Below are 21,500 nucleotides of genomic sequence, written 5' to 3' on the forward strand. Positions count from 1 at the left end.
CAGCGGAGGTTTGCCTCGTTGCCTAGTTACCAACTCAGAAGGCGGTGCATGAAGCGCCGTCCTCTCCGTGAAACTGGCTTCCGGTGTCAGCCATTGTGGCTCTCAGTGTGGAGTGCTACAAACGGGTACATCTTCTGACTTGAGCCCGAATGTCGCCATTTTCCCTGTCGACTCTCGAGCGACACTGGAGGTGAAAACAGCGCCATTTCTGTCGGCGTCCATGATACGCTATGCTACCGCAGCGGATTCCAGAGCTCCAGCTCGGAACGGCAGCGGCAGAAAACTAGCCGCTCCCCTTTTCGGTGGTCTTCTCCTCTTCAGCTCACAGCAGGTACGTGGATCGCTTTGTCGTTTTTTGTGTTCTAGTGTCTTTATTAGGCATTATTCGCGCTGTTCGCTTTACTGTGTGACGACATGGCGCACATTTTGAAGGGACAGCAACTGTCAGTCCTCCGCAGTAGCCTCGGCAGCTGCTCCTCCTCCCCCTTCGGTCGCAACAACGACCCCACTCCGACGCTGAGCACCGATGTCCCGCTTCAATCGCACCACCGCCATTTCGGATGCTATGTTGCCCGCTTCCAGGGACCGACTTGGCCTAATGTCAGCAGGTCGCCGTTGCTAGCTTGACTCTTAAGACCCGGAGCTCGAATGTCACCGCGTTCAAAATTAAGTCTACGAACAACTAAACGCGTGTCCTGACATGGACACTGGCGTCGTCAAATCGAAAGTATCCATATGTCTGTACAAACACTGACGCTTTTGCTGCTTATAAAACGAGTCGCCTAAACGCACGATATACGCTAGCTTAATGTGCAACAATGTTAGCTTTTAAGCTAACGTTAAAGGTCGGTGGTCCAGCTATACTGATGCGACAGCGTTAGCTAATGTCACTACTGTCCACTTGGAGCAGTTATGCAAAGTACAAATATGCTTATAGCTAATGTGCCAAATTTGGCTTATAGAATGGGACATGTGAGGAACAGCAAGTGTGCACAATAACACGCCAAACACTGACTTCCACAAGTCGGTCCGCCATATTTTATCGATTAGGGCAGCTGAGGTAAATTCACAATGGCTGTCAGTTCTTGAGTAAATTACCTGACTGTAATGTGTGTTGTGCTGTGGAAACATCAAGGTTCGCACAGTTAATCTCGTTATCTTGCCCTTTTGACGTCTCCTAATGGGTCACCCCTTGATTGACGGCTTGCTCGGCCAATCAGAGCGGCCCCTCATTTGGTCCTACAAAACATATGCGCGTGACAGGAAGTGTTTGACTGCCACTTTATCCACATATGAGGTTTGATTGTTGTGTTGTCATGGATATATTGGTATTTACGCCTGAAGTAGTGTCACTGCTCGTTATTGGTTGTTTAGAAGGAAGAAGTATTGTTGTCATGCATAATAGTTCCTGTTTTGTGTTTGGTATAATATGCATTCATGGTTTGAGGAAACCAAGATGTGCGTGCCATGTTTAGAGTTGCAGACAGTAAATGTTAGTGTGACTGCTGTGACTGTCCTATCCTCATTACAGATAATGTCATATTTCTATCAAATTGTTTGATTCAAGGAATTCAGCTTTCTCTTAAATAAGTAAGAGGGCTCGGAGTTAGGTTCCAGGGATGTAATTCTGTTTTCACTTCTGAAAGGAAGCCAAGTAGTCAGACACATTACATGTTTGCTCGCTCTCTTCCAGGTGCTGCTGCAGAAGTAATCACCTCAACATGGGCGCCTCTGTGTGACGCAAACACTCCTTGTGTTTTGCTGAGCAGCTGAGATCGATCAGCAACATAAGCCATGCCTGACGAATAAAATCACCTTTTTTTTTTTTTTTTTTTTTTTTTTTTTTTGCTTAAAGCAAGAAAAAAAATCCCACATGCCTCCTCACATAGAGCCCCTACAGTGCATCCTGTTGGATTGATTTCCCGCCCCCCCACCCGCCTTTCCTGAGGTTCCAGGTTCTGCCTCCCACTCTGCACTCCACCTGACAGCAACAACTCATCCACTATGCTGATCCATCTGAGAATGGCCAATACCTGAGGTCTCATGCGTCCAGTGAGCACCGATTCAGACGGTCCCGCTCCTCCCGAGAACCTCTCTTGCCCCTACCCACTCGTAGGCCCCCTGCCTGCCTCAGAGATGTCACTCCTCCAGTCGCTGGGTCCAGTACAAAGCTGGCTGGGCCAGGAGCTTGAGAAGTGCGGGATTGATGCCATGATTTACACCCGCTACGTCCTCAGCCTCCTCCTGCACGACAGTTATGACTACGACCTGCAGGACCAGGTGAGCCTTCACCCATATCATCTTTGCTTTATATGATGTTGTTTGTGATTTTATTAATAATGTCATACCGTCTTTTTCAACAGGAGAATGACATCTTTTTGGGCTGGGAAAAGGGGGCTGGGAAAAAGTGGGGCAAGAGTAAGAAGAAGGGAGGGACCGACCTGAGTCTCGAGGAAATGAAGAAACAAGCAGCGGTGCAATGTCTTCGTTCTGCATCAGATGAAGTAAGCGCTTCTCAGCCCGGTCGTAATTGACATTGTTGTGTGTTGTAAGCAGATATTTTTTGAAATAATAAATTGAAGCGTACGAGAAGAGTAGAGTTTATGCATGAGGGAAAGTGGATCATCAATGATTATCAATAGAACTGGTGAGCAAAAATATGTATTGAGCAAATGTAATTTCACGCCAAGATATGCTGATTTTTTTCTATGCAGCGGCATGAAGGGATGTGTCCTGTGAGTTCATAATGTCACCATGCAAGACTGAAGGGGGGAGGGTCTTTGTAAAGAGAGTCCTCTGAGGACTGAACTCTGCTGTCTATTTTTTAACCGGCACATGCTACATAGGATTGCAGCAGGATCGTTGGGCTGTCAGCTGACCAGCATTAGCACAATGATGTAAGACGAAACATGGAGCAACACTTTATCGTTTATAAAGAGGGGTTATGATGAGGAATGTTTTCTTTGCCAGGAATTAGGAACCATGTCGTTGATTAGCAGCTATTAATTACCTTTAATTTTTTTTTTATTTTTTTTTTAAATATATGCTTGTTCCATTGCATAAAGCTAGAAGTCATGTTGCATGTTTTAGTGCCGGTGGGGGGCGGGCAGTTTGATTAGGTTAAACATTTGAAAGTTATTCTCAATCACAACTTAAGATAGAACTGTCACAGTCAAGTGTGCCAAAATGTATTTATTAAAGTTCTTGTCTCTGTTGGACTCCACTAAACTCAACAGTTAGTACTTACCGTTGCATTTCCTATATTCAGAATAACGAAGCCGTATATGTTTTATGTTTATGGTGTCCATATATTCAGGCTGTTTTTCCTTTGCAGAACTCTGGGATTGAAAGCCTGGTTGAAGAGCTTTGCTCCAAACTCAAGGATATTCAAAACAAACAGAAAGGTTTGGCTGATTCTGCTCGCTATCACATTTGCACGTATTTGGATATTAAATAGACATTAGAGTCATTTCAATATGTTGTGTTCTACAGAGGAAAAACAGATTCAAAAGAAGTCTGATGGTGCTCCATCTCCAGAGCGAGTTGAGTCCCCCTCTTCAAAGGACCAGGTGGAAATGTAAGCATGGATCGTGTGTATCGGTACTGCTACTGCTACGGCTGTATTTGAATTTCCCTCTCTTGTGTGTTGTGATCTCAGGTATTATGAAGCCTTCCCTCCTTTGTCAGAGAAACCTGTTTGTCTCCAAGAGATCATGACCGTGTGGAATAAAGCCAAGGCCTGCGCACACTCAAGTTCATCATCATCGGCAGCCCCACAGACCAGCACAGACACCTCCTCCCCAAAAGATTGCAACAGCGAGTGTGAGACTGCAAAGGAGCGGAACCCCGAATCATTATGTACCATCACCAGTGTGAGCAACGAGAGAGGCCAGCAACGACGAAACAAGAAGGAGAAAGAAAATCGATACCATTGCGGCGCAGCAGCAGAAGAGAAAAACACAGTCCACTCCAAGAGACAAACAAGACACAGGTCTGAGGGTAAATACCGAGCCCGGTCTTGGTCTTCTGGCTCTAGTGAGGAGGGCTCAAGCTCAAGTGGGAACCAGGGGGGCTCAAAGTCATTCAGAAGCAAGGCGGTTAGAGTAAGGCACAAATCAAGAGAGGTTGCGAAGAATAAGAGACAACGCAACAGCGGACAGCTGAAGCTGCAGCTGAAGGCTATTGACAAAGAGGAGCGACGAAATGCAGGAGGGGGCAGTGCCACTGGAGGCACTGGCAAAACACAGCAGCTTTACAAGAAGAGTAAAAGATCCCTCAAGGAGATTTATAAAGATCCAGGCTGGGTGCATGCGAATGAGATTGGCCTTGAGGCCAGAAACACAAAGGAATACATGGAGGAGCCCCTCTGGTACACTGAGCCCATCACAGACTATTTTGTACCTTTTAGCAGCAGACAAAGCAAGCTGGAAACAAAGTATCGAAACAAAGTAGGCTCTCCTGTAGACTTCAGTTTGTCAGCTGACATGGCTATGCTGCCGGAGAGAACCCAGGGAATCTGCATTGCCAGTGAGAGCTACCAGAGAACATACCTTGCTGCAGGCTCATTTGTTGATGGTCGCTTTGTGGAAGCATCTGGCGAAGCAGAGGACGAAACTGCTGAGCTCATTGGGACCTCGAGCTGCCTTCAGCGGGAGGATAGTGGAGATTTAGATGACAAGCATCTGCCTGAATTCACCGACTTCTATGAAGTTGATATTTATCAATCCATATTGGATACTAGTGCCTCAGACTCTTTACAAGAGAGTCGGATCCTAAGCATGATTCGACAAAAGAGCAAAGAGCAAAGAGACGACGAGGCAGAACCTTGTTTAGTGTTAGACGACCTTGAGCAGCGAGGGAAAAGTGCAATAAGGGCAGACTTTGAGGAAGCTTCAGGATCTGTTGGGTTCCTAATGGAGGACCTTGACAATATGGCTCAAGTCTGGGGATGTTACTCTCCTTCTACGTCAGAAGATATAGATGGAGAAAGCTTCATGGGCGACTCCCCCGTTCGGCTCTCCCCCCTCCTTGATAGTGTTTCCTTTACCTTGAGTAATCTGTCTGGAAGTCTGGTGGAGACACACGTTCCTGAAGCCCCCAGGGAGCCATCTTCTTGCTTCTCACTTTTTGAGCTACAGTACGACAGCCCTGCTTTTCCTCTTCCCCGTGATTCGCTCTCTGTCTCTCACGAAAACAAAGCAGATTCTAGTATTTGTCTCGACCCGCATGCTAATAAACAGTCTCGTTTGCTAATTTGGACCAAAAATAGTGCCTTTGATGAAACGGAACACTGCTCAAACCTTTCAACGCGAACGTGCAGTCCATGGTCACATTCTGAAGAGACTCGTTCAGATACAGAGCACGGCAATGTTCCCACAGAGGAGTCGGCTCAGATTGGCTCAGAAGAAATTGATTCGATCATCCCTCCTCTTTCTGGCACATATCTTGAAGAAGAAATCTTAGATTTCTTGCAAGAAGACTCTGGGGTCAAATGTGACGAGGCCACCGCATCCAATCAGACTTACACCACCAAAAAATCTAAATTGGAGTCCATTTGTGGAATAGCATTGGAAGAGGATGACAGTAAACAGTACAGTTCTAGTGTTTTCTCAGACGATACAAACCAACAGAGGGGTGAGTACAGCTCAGGAATAATCAAGGACATTTGGTCTGCAGTAGGGGAGGGCAAATTGGCGATGTCAAGGCAAAGTGAAGAGAGACCAAGTGAGAAGGTATTTCCTGAAGACTCAGGAGGTGGTTACTGTGGCAGCTGTCTGGAGGTGCAGGCCAAACGAGTTCCACTTCAGGGACCTCAGAAAAAAGCAGTACAGCGCTCTGAGTATCACCTCTGGGAGGGCAAGAAAGAAGAGCAGGAATTGGCCAAAAACAAACTACCCAAGTTGGATGGTTCCGGGGATTACATGACTCCGTCCAGACCCTGGGACTTGAGATCAGATAAAGACGGTACGTCTTTCATCATTGGTGGGGTATATGGAGAGTTCAAGAATTGGGCTGTTGTGCCACCAAATGAATCTCAACACAGCTTGCTACAGTCTACTGCCACATCTGCTTCTACTTCTGAAATGCTCACCATCACTGGCACCGATGTGTTCATGAACACTAGCAGCTGCTTCACTCCAGGACACAGGCGCCTGTGGAGGCCTCTTGTGTCTTTCGGCCAAAGCGACCACACAATCACAGGGAGCAGAGATGCATTGAATAAGGGATTTTCTTTCATCTTCCGCGAAGATTTGCTGGGATCTTACGGAGGCTTGCGTGGTGAGGATCAAGGTTTGGAATACCCTTTTGCATCCTTCCACCTGAACAATCCCTTCTCTCAAGTTCTCCACGTGGAGTGTTCCTTTGAGCCTGAGGACATGGCTTCCTTCAGTCCCGGCTTCAAGCCCAAATCTATTCTTTGCTCCGACTCGGAGAGTGAAGCCTTCCGCCCGCAAATTTATGGCATCAACCAAACTCAGTACAGGGCCATTCGCATTTCCCCCAGGACTCATTTCCGGCCAATATCGGCCTCTGAGTTGTCTCCTGGTGGAGCGAGCGATTCAGAGGCCGAGTCTGACAAAGAGGAGGCGAGTTTTCCCGTCCTGGCACCAGTGGATGTCTTCGATGATCCTCAGGCAGATCTCAAACCTCTAGAGGAGGATGCAGAATGTGAAGGCCCTTATTATGGGAAGTCTGAACTGGAATCTGGTAAATTCCTACCCAGATTAAAGAAGTCTGGCATGGAGAAGAGTGCCCAGACCTCTCTGGATTCACAGGAGGGCTCCAGTGCCCTCCTACCAATTGCTGAGCAAGAGAGATGTTTGGACTGCCAAACAACAGCAGCAGCAGCAGCTGCTGTGTCAACTGAAGGTGGACAAATAGACATCTCAGTTGGCACGTTTCAAAAAGAGGAATCACCAGGGGAAAAACAAACCTACTTATGTGCGACAGCAGGTCAAATCCCCAAATATGGGATTGCGTATGATGTGCCGGAGGTGAGTTTTCTCTTACGCTGCCAATATGTCTCAATGCTAATTTGTGACACAATTGCATAACCTGTTGTCAACCTTGGCTGTTTAGTTCCCTTTGTTAAACATAAGTGGACAGGGAGGAAGTGGCAACCAAGAAGATGAGCGCTGGTGGCAAAACACTCTCTGTTCCCCCCTCTTCCCTGGATCTCAGTGTACAGGTACATAGAAATATTCCCTTCCCATATCATCACTTTGTAACAATTGAGGAAAATAGAGTAAGAGTACCATTTGACCCAATTTTTCTCCTCTAGGGAGCAGCAACATTTGAATTGTTCACTTCGCAGAGGACTTGATGTTGGCGAGAGGAAAAGTTGCTGGACTGTGGTGACTGGACCTCCACCAGCATTTATTCAAGGTTATCTCTGAGCCAGAAAACCTAACATGGGCTGACTTCTTGAGCTTGCCCTCAGCCGCCCCCCATAGACACACACATACACGCATAACTGCTGGTTTTTATTTACTAACATAAAGCTTGTGTTATCAACAATCAGATTGACAGGAAAAATGAGTTAAAATATAAAGACGTTAAACGTTAAAACTAAAGATGTTGTGTGTTTGAGATGCCATATGCAGATTTTCATTTTTAGAATCAGTGATTCAACTTTCAGCTATTAGGCATCCAGTTGGGTCCTTTCAGTTGTGCTCCCACCATCAAGCTTTAGAATACCGGATAGTTGGTGTCTGAATGGTTGTGCATGTGCGTCTGTCCGGCCAGTCTCACTCCTTTTTTTTTTTTTTTTCTGGCTAAAAGCCTATTTGCTGTGTGAAATGAAACGCTATTACATCCTCTCCTCTTCTCTACATCTTCTGTAGACAAACACCACACTAGGATGTTGCAATTTTTTTTTTTAGCTGCACAAAAAAATGTGATATCATAATTTACATAGTTTGTTGTTTGGATGACTTTCTGAGAGCAAAGTAGAGAATGTGTGCGCTTTTCTTAAGATATCCATTAACTTCCCTGTGTATGAAAAAAGTTATAAATGAGTCAGATTTTGGTGAGTTTTTGACAACCTAGTAGTAGATTAAGGAATGGTTTGAGGCTAAAACTATTCAGAAAAAAAAATAAAAAATTAAAAAAAAAAGAATACAGGAAGTCGCTATCTTACCGCTATCTACTAAAATGCAAGGCTCTAAAATAATCGGGAGAAGAAAATCAGTACAAAAAAATACAAACCTGTTTCTGCAGACACCCTTTGCAGCCGAATGCAACATTTATTTGGTCTTTTCCTTTCTATGGTACACAACATTGGTGCTATGATTGTTCCAACAAGTTCCATGATGTGGCTGTGATAAATAGATGGTTAGTAGTTGTTTTTTCTTTCTAGTCCAGACAGTCACAATCCATCAGCCTTTTTTTTTTTTTTATAAAAAAAAAAGTAAAAGAAAAAACATTTTGCTTAATTACTGTTTAAATGTGTTTTTTTTTTGTTTTTAATTTGAAAGTTGTCAGGCCTGTAACAGATGCAGCAGGAATATTACAACGTCATACATCCTTTCAGGTAATTGGTTCGAAGCAAAAAGGACAAACTACTTCATTTATTTTTCTGTGTGTTGCGACGAAATCAATATATCAAAATGTGGACATGTTTAAAAAAAAAAAAAAAAATAACAACAAAAATGCCATAAGTACACTACAAGATACAGTTGTTTTTCATGTACGGTGTGTTTATTTTATTGTGTTTGGTTTGGCATATATCTTGTTGTAATGTGTAATCTCTGGTTCACTTAAAATGTGAATGTGAACACATGCATACATTCTTAAAAAAAACAAAAATGTTTCAATATAGCGTAAACTGATTGGATTCAAGTACGCTTCATTGAGTCATGCAAATTGTGGTTCAACAAATCTGCAGGGTACCCACTTTTCCTGTTTTGAATTGTGTAATCCCGCCTAGCTTTCCCACATTTTGTTCTGGTTGAAATGGAAGTAGGATGGGTTAATTTCCCGATATTGCCATTGCTTCTCAAGCACAAAATTCCATCCTTGCACCATTGCTTGGAAATGTGTATGTTTAATATACGTAGCAGGTTTAAAAAAAAAAAAATGGCTTCCTCATTTGGAAATGTAATGATCTGAAAGTATGGGGTTTGTTTACCTCTCTAAATAGCTGAGAAAAAAACGAAAGGTACTCTTTCTTCAGGGTCTTGCCACCTTTCTTTCACAGTCACCAGACACTCAGGAATTTTTTGATATAACCATACTTTTCATAAACATCTACCGTGTGGCAGTGCATTGCATTTTTGATTGTAGACCACACATTGACATTATTTCCAAGCAAACCACAGAGATGGTTATTTTTATTTAGAGCTATATAGTTTAGAAGGGGGGAGGGAGGGAGAGTTTAAGCCATTGTAGACTGCATAAGCAATGTGGAGGGCTTTTCAAGAGGCCTCAAGAGTCCTATGCAATACCTTGGCGCTTGTAAACCTTCAAGAATATGTGGAGAATAGTCACTCATTTCCAATTTTGCCTGTTTGTTTTTGAGAAAAGGATGCTTGAGCCCCCTCCAAAAAAATGCAGCATGCAGATGTCCCAGTCAAACCTTTTTTGGATTTGAGAAAATCAGTCGTGAGGTTTAATGACTGATTAAAAGTTAAGACTTGGTTTAAGCATCGCGGTTCAAAGACGTAAAGCAGTGGTTCTCAACTGATGTGGCTGCAGTACCAACCATGACCCCTCGATGACAAGCAGGGACCCAATGTTGCGTTCACAGGCGTCAGGTTATTTTTTTTTCCAAGCAAAGACGCTTTTGGGTCACGACCCACCAGTTGAGAATCACTGATGTAAAGGACAACTTTTATAAGTGTTTCTAGTAAGAAACATGAGCGTTTGTCAGTGAGTGTGTTTGAAATTAAAAAAAAAAAAGTATGACTCATAAAGCACTTATTTTGGAGTTGAGAGGAATGCATCACACTTTTTTCTCCATCAGTTCAAATTCATCTGTTTTTGTATGCTGCATTGGCCAACAAAACTTGTGTGTGATGAAAAATGCAGTCGGTGAGGGTCTTTGTTTTTGGAACAACACAGATGTTGCGGTTGGAGTTTGGATTGCACTGTGATTCAAAGAACATAACCCAGCACTGAAAAGTTGACTTTTCCTTGTCTGTTCGTTCATTCCTTCACCGGCCTTCACCTCTTCTTTGTCCCAAAGTTAGCTGTGTTGTTCTGATTTCATGTACACCCTGAGTAAATTATTTTTCTTTCATTGTGGATTTCATTAACATCTAATAAAAGGGTCAACCAAACATCAGCTGTCAATTTGCTTCCATTATTTACTCATCAAGGCAGTTTATTCTTTTTTTTGCTGTTTATTTTATTAGAACTTGGAGTGCACTCACTATGGGTGGTTGATAGCACACTGTAAGTTTTGGTATGGATCACAGGCCCAGTAGCAGCAGCAGCCAGTAGTATGAGTTTCAGTTTTGAATTGAACTACTGAAATTAACTTTTCAAATATAGTGTAATTTAATTAGACAGTGGTACAGCGGAAAATAAAGTCCATAGTGAAACAAAAGCAAAACTACCATAGGCTATCATTCAAATCCTTTGGCTTTTGCCTACAAAGCCCCCCTCAACTCCGGGACTTATAGAATTTTCGGTCCGCCCACCCCCTGGCACCAACTTTACAACACTAGAGGGCAGGTTGATGTGGATTATTACTACTTAGTATATGTGCTTTGTTTGGTATGCATTGCATGTATTGTACATTGTCGGTGTTCAATTATTTTTGTACTGCGATTTTAAGTAACGTATACTTGTTTATCTTTCAATAGACTTGGAAAGCAAGTGGCGTTTAGTCAAAATATTAATCTAAAATACGTTTTTAATGTGCACTGTGGTCTGAAAATCCACCTTTTGATAGCACAGTAGCGGAGCTGGCGAGGTCGATTGATTATGCCTTGGGCTGTGGACAGGTGAATCCATCCGGCGTCGACACTCGGGCATCGATTACACTCCTGTGCAAGTTTGTTTTTTAAAATGGCGGCGGAAGCATCCAGACAGGTAGAAGACGTCAGCTAAGGCGACTAAACTTGTTCTGATAAAACTTGTTTGCCGAGGAATTGTTTGTGTTGCTGTAGTGCAAATAGTAAAATTGTGTTAAAAAAGATCTTGAACCTGCTTCGTTTACAATTTGAGGAAGCGGCAGTGCACTTCTTTAGCCGGCGAGTCCGTTTCGAAGTGGCGTTCGATCCCTTGACGTAAATGACCTCACCACGGTCATGTTTGTGCACACCGAGCTGCGTTAAGAAGGTAGTAGATAGTGGTACCGCATCATCATGGACCGCCCCAGCACACCGACACCGGCTGGCCACCTGTAGCACCGAGCGGGCGCCATGGCGAACCGGACACACGGCGAGCAGAGCCGAGCAGAGAGCCGCTGTGGTAGGTTCATTCATTTATGGCACTGTACTTGTCATTTTACTGACATCACTTTTTAAAACTTTAAAACATATAAAAGTCTACATTTTAACAACTACAGTGCGACTAATGTGATGGTAAAAACTTCCGTTATTGTGTGCCAGTCCAAACATTTTGGGGATTTCCAAAATCCCGCCCGAAGGCTGTAAAAATGTTTTATTAATGACATATACTAGTAAAGATTACACATTTGTCAAAGCGGTCCCCAACCTTTCTGACCACATCTGTGTCAAACTCCTGATGGCAAGGGTGTGCGTTCACACACTTGGCCAGGTTAAAACGGGCTGCTCTGCTTGTACAGATCATTTGGTCAAGTGTGAATGTAGTCCAGTACATAAAGGACCGGACCGAACCGGGACTGAGACCGCCTTAGAGATGGTTCTTGATCCACCTGGCAGCAGATTCTAGTCCTGAGTGAGGAAAGTGTGACTGGAGCGAGCAGACCGCACCAACGGCCCAAAACACCAGATATGATGTCCTCAAATGTGAGCCTAACCAGGCGATGCAAAGCAATGCTCAACAGAAAGCTTAGTGAAAATTATAAAAAAATAAGAGTATATAAGCCCATCCATCCATCTTTCTTGCGGCTTATCCTCATTAGGAGTATATGTTCCTAGAAGCTTAAACACAGTAGTTAAACCTACCTGGCTCTTTGGGGCATTTTGATCATTCCAGTTTGGTGAAGTTGTTAGAAATGCTGTCTCTTTGCCTGCAGCACATCTCCAAGAACCTTTCTTACGTCTTTACATAATTTATTGCCTCTTTGTTACATCTCAGATGGTTAAAAAAATCTTCCAAAGAAAGGAAAGTCCTAGGAGTGCATATGACCCGGAAGAAGTCGTTTTGTTTTGGACGTGTGAGGTCGTCCAACAACGTACACGTCACGTACGCTGCCGAATCCAGGCATGGCTTAATGCATCATTAACTGTGACCGTTATTTGGTCCGCTGACAAAAATACGAAGACTGTCAAAAAGTAATTAACTGGTAACTAATTTAATTAATTACGTTTAATTTTTTACCATAGCAGGTGAATGTACAGTATTTATGTGGACATAATTTTTTTTTTTTTTACTTTTTTTTTTTTTTACATCAAAGCGGGTGAAATGTGCATCTTTGAAAATATCCGTGTTTTTGTCCGCTAATTTCTTCTTGTCATGTCTACTTTTCGAGAATGTGTCCTGACTGCTGATTGGGTGAACCAGGAAAAGGGAGGGGAGATGGATGCTGCTGTATGACTATGGTTGTTTTCTCCTGGTTGGTCGTATCAATAAATTGATTGTTTATCGAGCACCTCTTTGTCATTCTCTCAACGTCCGGACAAAAGCTACAGTATTTTATGTCAACACAAAAACATCACAATCCGCGAGATGTGTAACGCAGAAGAGTTTGTAGCTGTGGAATGGGCGGGATGTTTCCCAGCATGCTTTGATGTAGTCGTTAAATGTTCCTTTTTTGACTGTCTTATGCCTCTTTAAGGTGCTATTTTGCACAGACAGGTTATAATAGTTTTAAAGTTGTGTCGTTTTTAGTTGTGTACAGTTAAACTATTGTTACTTTGTGTCCAAATCCAGCACCTTTAGTAACAATGGTTGTGCAATGTGTGCTGTATATCAGTGGTCCCCAACCGTTTTTGACCCATGGACCGGCTTGTGTTTACACAAATCTTCCGCGGCGAGGGTGTCGCACATTATAGTGATCTAATGTATCTTATTTATTATGTATTGTGTAAAACTAAGACATGAATAACATCAAATTAAAAGCACAAAATGAATGCCGACCCACCATCCACCAGTTCAAGTTCCAGCCAAGTTTTTCCAGACAGATGATTACATCGCTCTTTGACGTGTGTGGGAAAAGGCAGTGCGTTAGCATGAATTAACTTGAGACAAATGTGCACATTAGCACTCAATAAGTCATCAAAACATACCTTTATGCATTCCCACATAGTATCAGCATTTGAGACCAAATATGAGGTGAAAGAAAAATGGTAAAAATACAGTAGTAGTCTATCTGTGCGGCGAGAGAAAGTTAGCACACGCACAATGGACATGCGTCAAGTGAGACGGATGTAACAGAGAATCCGGCCACTTTTCAAAATAAAACATCAAAAAAGAAATAATGGAAGTTATTTTTTCTTTCTGTGCGGCCCGGTACCAAGGGACCACTGCTGTATACATATAATACTGTGGCCATCAATGCTGCAGGAATAGTTGAAACTGACAGAATGACTTTATTGCACAGATCTTCATTAGCATGTTCTCTGATGAGGTCTGTGACATGGCCCAATTTTATGCTATTTTACAAAGAGTTCCAAACCTTGAGCCTTGAGTTTGACGCATGTGTAATGTAGTAATCTAATGTTATTGTCATCTACCATTGTATAAAACAAAAACATCAAATTAAAAGCACAAAATGAAGTCTGGAGTTTGTTCTCCCGAGACAAGATGATAATAGCATGGTTTGATGTGTGGGTGACAGGCGTTACGTGTTTTTACCCTCCACAGACAGGAATGGCATCAACAGTCATGCTATTGTGGAAAGTGTTGGGTAGTCCCTTTTTAAATTTTCAACCCGAATAGACAACCAACATCTAACTTCTTCCTGCACGCAACAAACACACAAATGGTTTGGTTTGGCTTATTAGCATGGAAGCGACTTTATCACGTGCGCCCTATTTTGCCATCACAGTAAAATTTATTTCTCTGTATATTGTTTTTAAAAATAAAATAAACTCCTTTATTTCCAAAATGTGCATGCATTCACATACAATTTGGTGTATTGTTTTAAAAATTATTTATTTTGAAATGAGGTGTCATTTTTTTCAGTGTGTGTGTGTGTGTGTGTGTGTGTGTGTGTGTGTGTATATGTTGGGGCAAAATCCAGCAGGCTCACATGATAATGTGCAAGTCTGGGAATCTGTCTGGCTTTATGTGTCAGGGGTTTCCAAAGTGTGGCCCGGGGCTGTTTGTGTTCTGTTTTTTTTTTTTTTGGCACATACCACATTGTTAAAAATAAAATTGTTGGCAAATGATGGAAATTACCTAATAATGTCAAACAAAAAAACTCAGTAAAAATGAAAGAATGGAGCAAAAACTGCAACTAGGAAAAAGCAGGCTGGATGACAAGAAGGTTCACTCTGCATGTGTTGGTACGCATTGGTTCTGTAGTGGAATGAACGGAGAGAGTGAACCCTCCTGCCAGCCTCTTTGTCCCCCAGTACGTGGAGGCGGGGCTACTAGTGAGTGGATACACAGGCAGAGTGCTAGCAGCAAGTTAGCAAGCAAACACTAATATGAATGGAGGCACAAAAGCGATGGTTTCTAAGCCACAGCCCCAGTGTGGATGTGCAGCAGAGCCTTCGTCCCGACAGTCAACGCTTACTGAGGCGTTTGGTCAACAAAGTAAATACAGTGTTCCCTCGCTTATTGCGGGCGATAGGTTCACAAAATAGCCCTCAATATGTGAAATTTGCGGAGTAGCCAACTATATTTTTGTACAATTCTTATATGTTTTAAGGCTGTAAAACCCCTCACCATACACTTTTCTCGGGCAGGCATTGACATTTAATCACATTTCTCTCTTGTTTAAAAACTCTCAAATTTCAATTTTTGTTTTGGAATTTTAAGGATCAACTTACAAGATTGGACACAAGAAATGTGACGGACGCGTATTCACTCCTTTGATCGTGGCTTGTCCTGGTGCCGTCAGGCTGTAGCGTTTTTTGTATTCTCGTTGAGACATATTCATCCTTATCGTCCTCTATGAACCGAACATTCATTTACAATGTTCCAGGCGCCCTACACCCGTGTAACTTCTGCCTTTAATCAGCATGCGATCATACAACAGGAAACAGGCAGTCCTGCATGAAGGCGATTGATTGACAGTGGTCTGCAGCCAATCAGAACGCAGAAACAATGGGCGGGTTCTCCCTTAGCTAATCAGGACTGTTGTGTCTCTGTTTACTAAGACTAACCGGACACATCTGGACACTTCTTCAACTCTCACATGAGTAAACAACACCCTCTACTGGTAGCAGTAGTAAATACAATAACTGACACATGCAACACAGCACCAATAGATCACTCTAATACACCACAAGATTGCAGAACACAATGTGTGCTCACATGTAAAATTAAAAAAAAAAGTGCCACATTTCACTTAAAAAAAATCAGCGAAAGGTGAACAATAATGTAGCGAGGGAACAGTGTGTAAACAAAACGGCACAAAATGGTGTGTGATCACCGTCGTTCGCTACATTGCAAAAGAAATGCAACCTTTCAATACGGTTGAAAAGCCAACATTTCGGCAAATGTTATAAATGTTTGACAGACGGTACGAATTGCGTGAGAGAATGTACACGTACATGTCACAAACAGTAATTCCTGAACTGTATCATCGAGTGAAAGAAGACATGTTGAAGGACATCAGAAACATTGCATTTTACGACCCCACCACAGATATGTGGTCCAGCTCAAATATGACCCCATACATTAGTTTAATAGTACACTACATAATTGCGTGTATGTGTATGTGTGTGCGTGTGTGTGTGTGTGTTTTTTTTTTTTATTGGAGTGTTTTTTTGTTTTGTTTTGTTTTTTAAACAGAGACAAGGGTTTTGTTTTTGGTTATGATTGCGATTTTAATTTAAGTGCAATTTTTTCTAAAAGAAATGATTGAAATGAATAATTAATTTATTTAAAAGCTCTTGCCATTCCAATTACAATGTTAAATACTCTTGAGAATTTAAAGTTTATTGCTTTTGATATGATGTACTCTCATCATTATGCCATATAATTAATGAAAAGATTTTTTTTTAAATGTTGTCAATAATATCAATTATCGACGACAATTTGTAGGACAATTATTATCCAGCAAAATATGCTACCGGAGGAAATGTGGCGGTTGAAGTGAATTTGCAGTTTATTGCCTTGTTTTTGAAATGTTTCAAGGTGCTTGCTCCAGTAAGTCTGTCTTCTCCTTGCACAGCGGCAACTGCAGGCCCAAAACACAACAATTTGTGTAAGACGTTTGCATGTCGAACAGATGACATTAATCCACCCTGTTGTTCACCAAATGTGTATTCAAAGTTAGTGAAACATATTACATAACAAGGTTTTAAGTTGTTATTGTGCAGAAACCCTGTTTAAATAGATGTTACTTCTGAGCATATTGGATTGGTTTTAGTCTTTTACAAAATCCCCAAAATAAAAATGGCTGCTGAATCCTTTGATTTTACTGTATGCGGCCTTGGTGGAAAAAGTCTGGACACCGGTGGTTTATGTGAATAGATAAAAGGTTATTCTCAAAATTTGTGTTGCAGTATCTGAAATTATTTGTGATTTTGTCCAAGGTGCGTCTGCAGGAGCCATTTTGGAGAATGGGTCTGTCTTGAAAGGCTCCAGCATCTCCAGTGAGCTTCATGATCATTCCAAGCAGCAGCTCCCTGAACCCAGCAGTGTCCTCCAGAGTGAATCTATCCTTAGATGTGCACCATGCCCACCCTCAACCTCCATGTTCCACATCACCCCCCAGAAGCTCAATCCCAACCTGACCCAGGATAGCCACAGTGTAACTTCCCAGGACTCCGGAATTCCAACACTGGAGCTCAACCCTCCAGAGCTCACTGGGGGAGATTCTCCTGCTACGCTAACATTGAACGACGACCCCTCTGACAGCAGCGCCATGCCCAAGTCCTCCAGCTTCCCACGTAGCAGCTTTGAATCCACACGCTTCTTCAGCCCGGGCCTCAGACTGTCCACCACCACGGGCCACCGAGCCTTGAACCGCAGCGACAACATCTCCATGTGCAGCACATCCAGCATGAGCACCGAGTTCTCCGTGTCCAACGAGGACATTTTGGACTTTACCATAACCTCCGATTCCAGCGCCATTGTCACCCTGGGGACGGACGACGGCAGCATGCCTCACTTCTCTAATGTCGTGCTGACTACGTCGCCGGCATGCTCCAAGGACTATAGGGTTCTGGGTCTACCGAGCCAAGATTCGTGGGTCATGAGGCAGGAAGAGGATGGCAAGCAGAAGAAACTTGGTTCTCTCGTGAGCTTGTTCAACAGGTAAGTTGAGTATCAACCTGCCTTTATTCGTACAGCACAAGAACACATTAACCCTATAAGCGCCCAAGTCATAAAATTGCAACAAGCAACATTGCTGAATTTAACAAACATTTCTGCAAATATGGCGCCTCATGTAGTTAATACTTTACACCAGGAGATGGCGGACATCTGTAACTTCAATCTGAGCAACATTTGTGGGCATTTCAATGCAAAGTTTCAAGCAATTGATGTTTATAAAGTACAAGAAAGATACATACCATGCTAAGTCTAATCGCTATTACACTGACCACTAACTCTTCATTTCTGGTGAGTACATTGTTTGTACTCATTCATTATCAAACTGTTTCTGTCAGCTATGAACCCTTTTATCATCCATCCATCCATCCATCCCATCCATTCTCTATGCCGCTTATCCCACTAGGGTTGCGAGGGTATGCTGGAACCTATCCCAGGTGACCTAGGGTGAGAGGTGGGGTACACCCTGGACTGGTCGCCAGCCAATCGCAGGGCACATATAGACAAACAACCATTCACACTCACATTCATACCGATGGGCAATTGAGAGTCTCCAGTTAACCTAACATGCATGTTTTTGGAATGTGGGAGGAAACCGGAGTACCCGGAGAAAACCCACGCACACACGGGGAGAACATGCAAGCTCCACACACTTTTAGCAATTATTATCTATTTGTTATCAAGTCTGCTATATAATTTATTTTCAGTAAGTATATACCTTGACTGTCATTGCACTGCATTGTTATATTGCCTTATCATTTTCGCATGTGTTCACAATTGGCAAAGACTACATTTGGAAAACAGGAGGTGAACAAATGAATTACAACTGATGTGAAACAGATGAGGGGTAGGATTAAATAAGCTTTGCTTCCTCCTACTCCTTTTTGGACATGTGGAACTGTGAACTGCAGTGTGACGTACTCAGGTGTAACTTGTATGCATGTTAAAAAAATAAAAAAATTAATCCATTACCAAATTTATAAGTTTATAGATTTTGAAGCCCCTTGTGCAGCAGGAGGGGATGTGGTGGGTTGTCAAAACACCACTAATGGTGAAGGGGGGGGGCGGGAATGTAAAACAACAAAAAAAAGCGGAAATAGTGGCATACACAGTATGATCCGTGGGAGACCGCTTGGCAAAAATACACTGCTAATAAATAGATATGACATGAGAATACAATGCCCTGGATGAATGAGAATATTCACAGGCATAATAGATACTTTATATCAATCTATGTAATAATAGCCCTTGAGGCAGAAGTGGCGTTCAAGATCCCGATGTAAATGACGATGATGATGGCTGGGTTTGCTTGAGAGATGAGGAAGAGTATCACAAGTGGATCAGACATTTTGATGAGCCGGTATCATGGAGACAGGGATCTGACAAATTTGGAGCCTGGTGACATCATAATATGCACATTAGATGAGTAAATTTACTCCGTCACAAAGTTTAGGTCATACTGATCATTTTTCTAACATAAAGTATGCCTTTAACTCTAACCATCTTCAAGCTACAACCTTTTGAAATAGTAATGTCAAAACTGGAAAAAAAAAAAACTCCTAAAGGGTTAATACACTCCCTGCTCATACAGTCATTTGACATTTATGATCGCCACAAATATTACTTGTTTTTTCATTATATAGCAGACACGTAAAATGTTTTCTTAAAAAATATAATATAAGAGTTATTCAAGCACCAAAGTTAAGTCACTCCCAAAACTGTTGGTCATGACTGTATACACACACACACACACACACACACACACACACACACACACACACACACACAAAAACACACACATCCTAGAATTGCTTTCCAACACGATGCGTTACACTACTACAGGGGTCTCCAACATTTTGTCTTGTGAGAGCTACTTTTACAAAATTAAAATGGCCAAGAGGTACTAATTTTTGTTACATTTATTTTCATAGTCTATATCAGGGGTCACCAACGTGGTGCCCGCGGGCACCAGGTAGCCCCCCACGACCACATGAGGTGCCCGCAAGCCTGCTTTTCATTCAGGTTGTCAGTTAATAATGTGAGAACACTAGAAAGAAAAGTATTCTGAAACATAAAATGTGAGTTGTGGATACCAGCATTTTGTGAATGTTTTGGTAAAACAAGCATATTTGATCTGTTTGGGTTGAAAAAAGGTAAAATCATTTCTACAAAAATGAGTAGCTCGTGGCCATTTTCATTTTCTAAAAGTAGCTTTCACAAGAAAAAACGTTGGTGACCCCTGGTCTATATCAACGCAAACAAGCCAAATAGCTTGTTTTAGCAGAATATTAACAAAATGCTGGTATCCACAACTCACATTTTGCATTTCAGAATGCATTTCTTTCTAGTGTTCTATCATTATTAATTGAAAACCTGAATGAAAAGCAGGCTTGCGGGCGCCTCATGTGGTGATGGGCGGCTACCTGGTGCCCGAGAGTTGGTGACCCCTGCACCACTAGATCATTTTGTTATGCTATTAGTCATAATAAACAGATTTATAGCAGGTGTGTTCAAACATTTTCTGCCGAAAAACAAACACACACGGAAAAGTTGAAGGATGCAGCTTAGGGTTGTGCCAAATAGACAATATATAGTAATAGAAATTATAAAAATTTGGCCTACAATAGGGCAGTAGAATTAAAATCTCTATCACGATAATGCTTGTCGATGATATAACCTTGCCTTGCCCTGCAAAATTGAGAGCGACAAGCTGCAACAGGCTACAAGGCCAGTTACTAATCCTTGCCTCCATGGCTGCAAATGAACTACATTTCTTACAAGTATCATTGTCAATGAATGATGATGGGGAATAGCTAAGTTAAGACAGCGAGGCCATGCTAACCGCTAAGCAAGCTTGAATGTAAAGTGACTGAGAAAAAAAAGTGCTCAGTATGCATTAGCCGCATTACAGTGGAGAGTAGCCTCCATCATCAGCAGTTACTCATGAAGAATATGTTGACGGCGATTTTTCTCATGAGAGACACGTCCAATGCGGTTAGGATCTTCCACATTGTTGGCAACGGAATGGATGCTCAATATCTTGGCCACCATGTGCTCTACATTGGCTGTGTTCAATAGTTTATTTCTTCAAACATTGTTCAACAACACTGGCAGCTCTGGCGGTACGGCTTTTCCAGATGGGATGGTCCTCCTCCCAGGATTCTATCAAATTGCTGCTGACTGACAGGTGCCGTTTAAGGCGTCTTTGTAGTGCATTTTAGGGCCAACCCTCCTATTTCCTTGCTGTAGCTCACCATAAAACAGCAGATCAGTCATTTACTGCAGTTGTGGCTCTGAAAAAGTGCAGAGTCATCTACATAGAGTACCGTATTTTCTGCATTATAAGGTGTACTTAAAAGCCTTACATTTTCTCAAAAATGTGCGCCTTATGTGTGCACTGATTTCCAAAATCTGTAAAAATGTTGTGCGACTTTGGTAAGTGCTTGACTGTTGGACCATTTCCCGCTGACACAGGGACGTAATACGTACAGTACGTACGCTGGCAGCGATTAACCAATCAGAGGACATTACGTAATACGTACAGTATGTATGTTTACCTCCGTCACGCCTCCGGTAGGTATACTACCGGTATGCTGCAAAACAGCATTTGTGAAGTGAAGCAAATGAATTCGGAGTTTGCCATCATTCCCGGAGAATTAACAAAAGAACTCCAACTGCTGGACATTGATGTAAACAGGGCGTTCAAAGTGAAGTTGCGAGCGGTGTGGGAGCGAGTGATGAGAGACGACGAACACACCTTGACTAAGACTGGGAGCCACGAGTTACATCACCATATGTGAATAGATTGTGGATGCCTGGGCTTAGGTATCTGCTTTAACTGTTAACTGCATCATTGCTGAACAGCCACCTGACAACAACGGCATGTTTGATGGCGAAAATGCTCGGCTGTTCAGATACAGAAGGACATTGATGGATTTGTTGGAGAAGATTGATGA

The 21,500-nt window shown here is 42.5% G+C and overlaps 2 protein-coding genes across 6 annotated transcripts in view; both read left to right on the forward strand.

Moving 5' to 3' along the window:
* Nucleotides 1-68: 68 nt before the first annotated feature.
* Nucleotides 69-7,813, forward strand: kiaa0232 (KIAA0232 ortholog). The gene is made up of 8 exons (XM_054800668.1): nucleotides 69-331; nucleotides 1,694-2,280; nucleotides 2,364-2,504; nucleotides 3,335-3,404; nucleotides 3,493-3,577; nucleotides 3,659-6,995; nucleotides 7,081-7,189; nucleotides 7,283-7,813. Exons 2-8 carry the CDS (start codon nucleotides 2,044-2,046, stop codon nucleotides 7,297-7,299), a joined length of 3,996 nt encoding a protein of 1,331 aa, XP_054656643.1. The 5' UTR covers nucleotides 69-331; nucleotides 1,694-2,043; the 3' UTR covers nucleotides 7,300-7,813.
* A 2,615-nt stretch (nucleotides 7,814-10,428) lies between these two features.
* tbc1d14 (TBC1 domain family, member 14) overlaps nucleotides 10,429-21,500 on the forward strand; it is a 35,561-nt gene continuing 24,489 nt past the window's right edge. For all 5 annotated transcript variants that reach the window (XM_054800672.1, XM_054800669.1, XM_054800670.1 and 2 more), the window contains exons 1-2: nucleotides 10,429-11,418; nucleotides 16,806-17,529. In XM_054800672.1, the coding sequence (XP_054656647.1) occupies nucleotides 11,370-11,418; nucleotides 16,806-17,529 (773 nt within the window). In that variant the 5' untranslated portion in view covers nucleotides 10,429-11,369. The remainder of the gene's footprint in view (nucleotides 11,419-16,805; nucleotides 17,530-21,500) is intronic.

This window comes from Dunckerocampus dactyliophorus, chromosome 15 (genome assembly GCF_027744805.1).
Source record: "Dunckerocampus dactyliophorus isolate RoL2022-P2 chromosome 15, RoL_Ddac_1.1, whole genome shotgun sequence".
NCBI lineage: Eukaryota > Metazoa > Chordata > Actinopteri > Syngnathiformes > Syngnathidae > Dunckerocampus > Dunckerocampus dactyliophorus.

What these genes read in the sequence shown, in the direction of transcription:
- kiaa0232 (XM_054800668.1), top strand. Translation starts at nt 2,044, where the DNA reads ATGCGTCCAGTGAGCACCGATTCAGACGGTCCCGCTCCTCCCGAGAAC. An exon ending in TATTCAAAACAAACAGAAAG is followed by an intron (nt 3,405 to 3,492) that starts GTTTGGCTGATT and finishes TGTGTTCTACAG; the next exon opens with AGGAAAAACAGATTCAAAAG. An exon ending in TCAAAGGACCAGGTGGAAAT is followed by an intron (nt 3,578 to 3,658) that starts GTAAGCATGGAT and finishes TTGTGATCTCAG; the next exon opens with GTATTATGAAGCCTTCCCTC.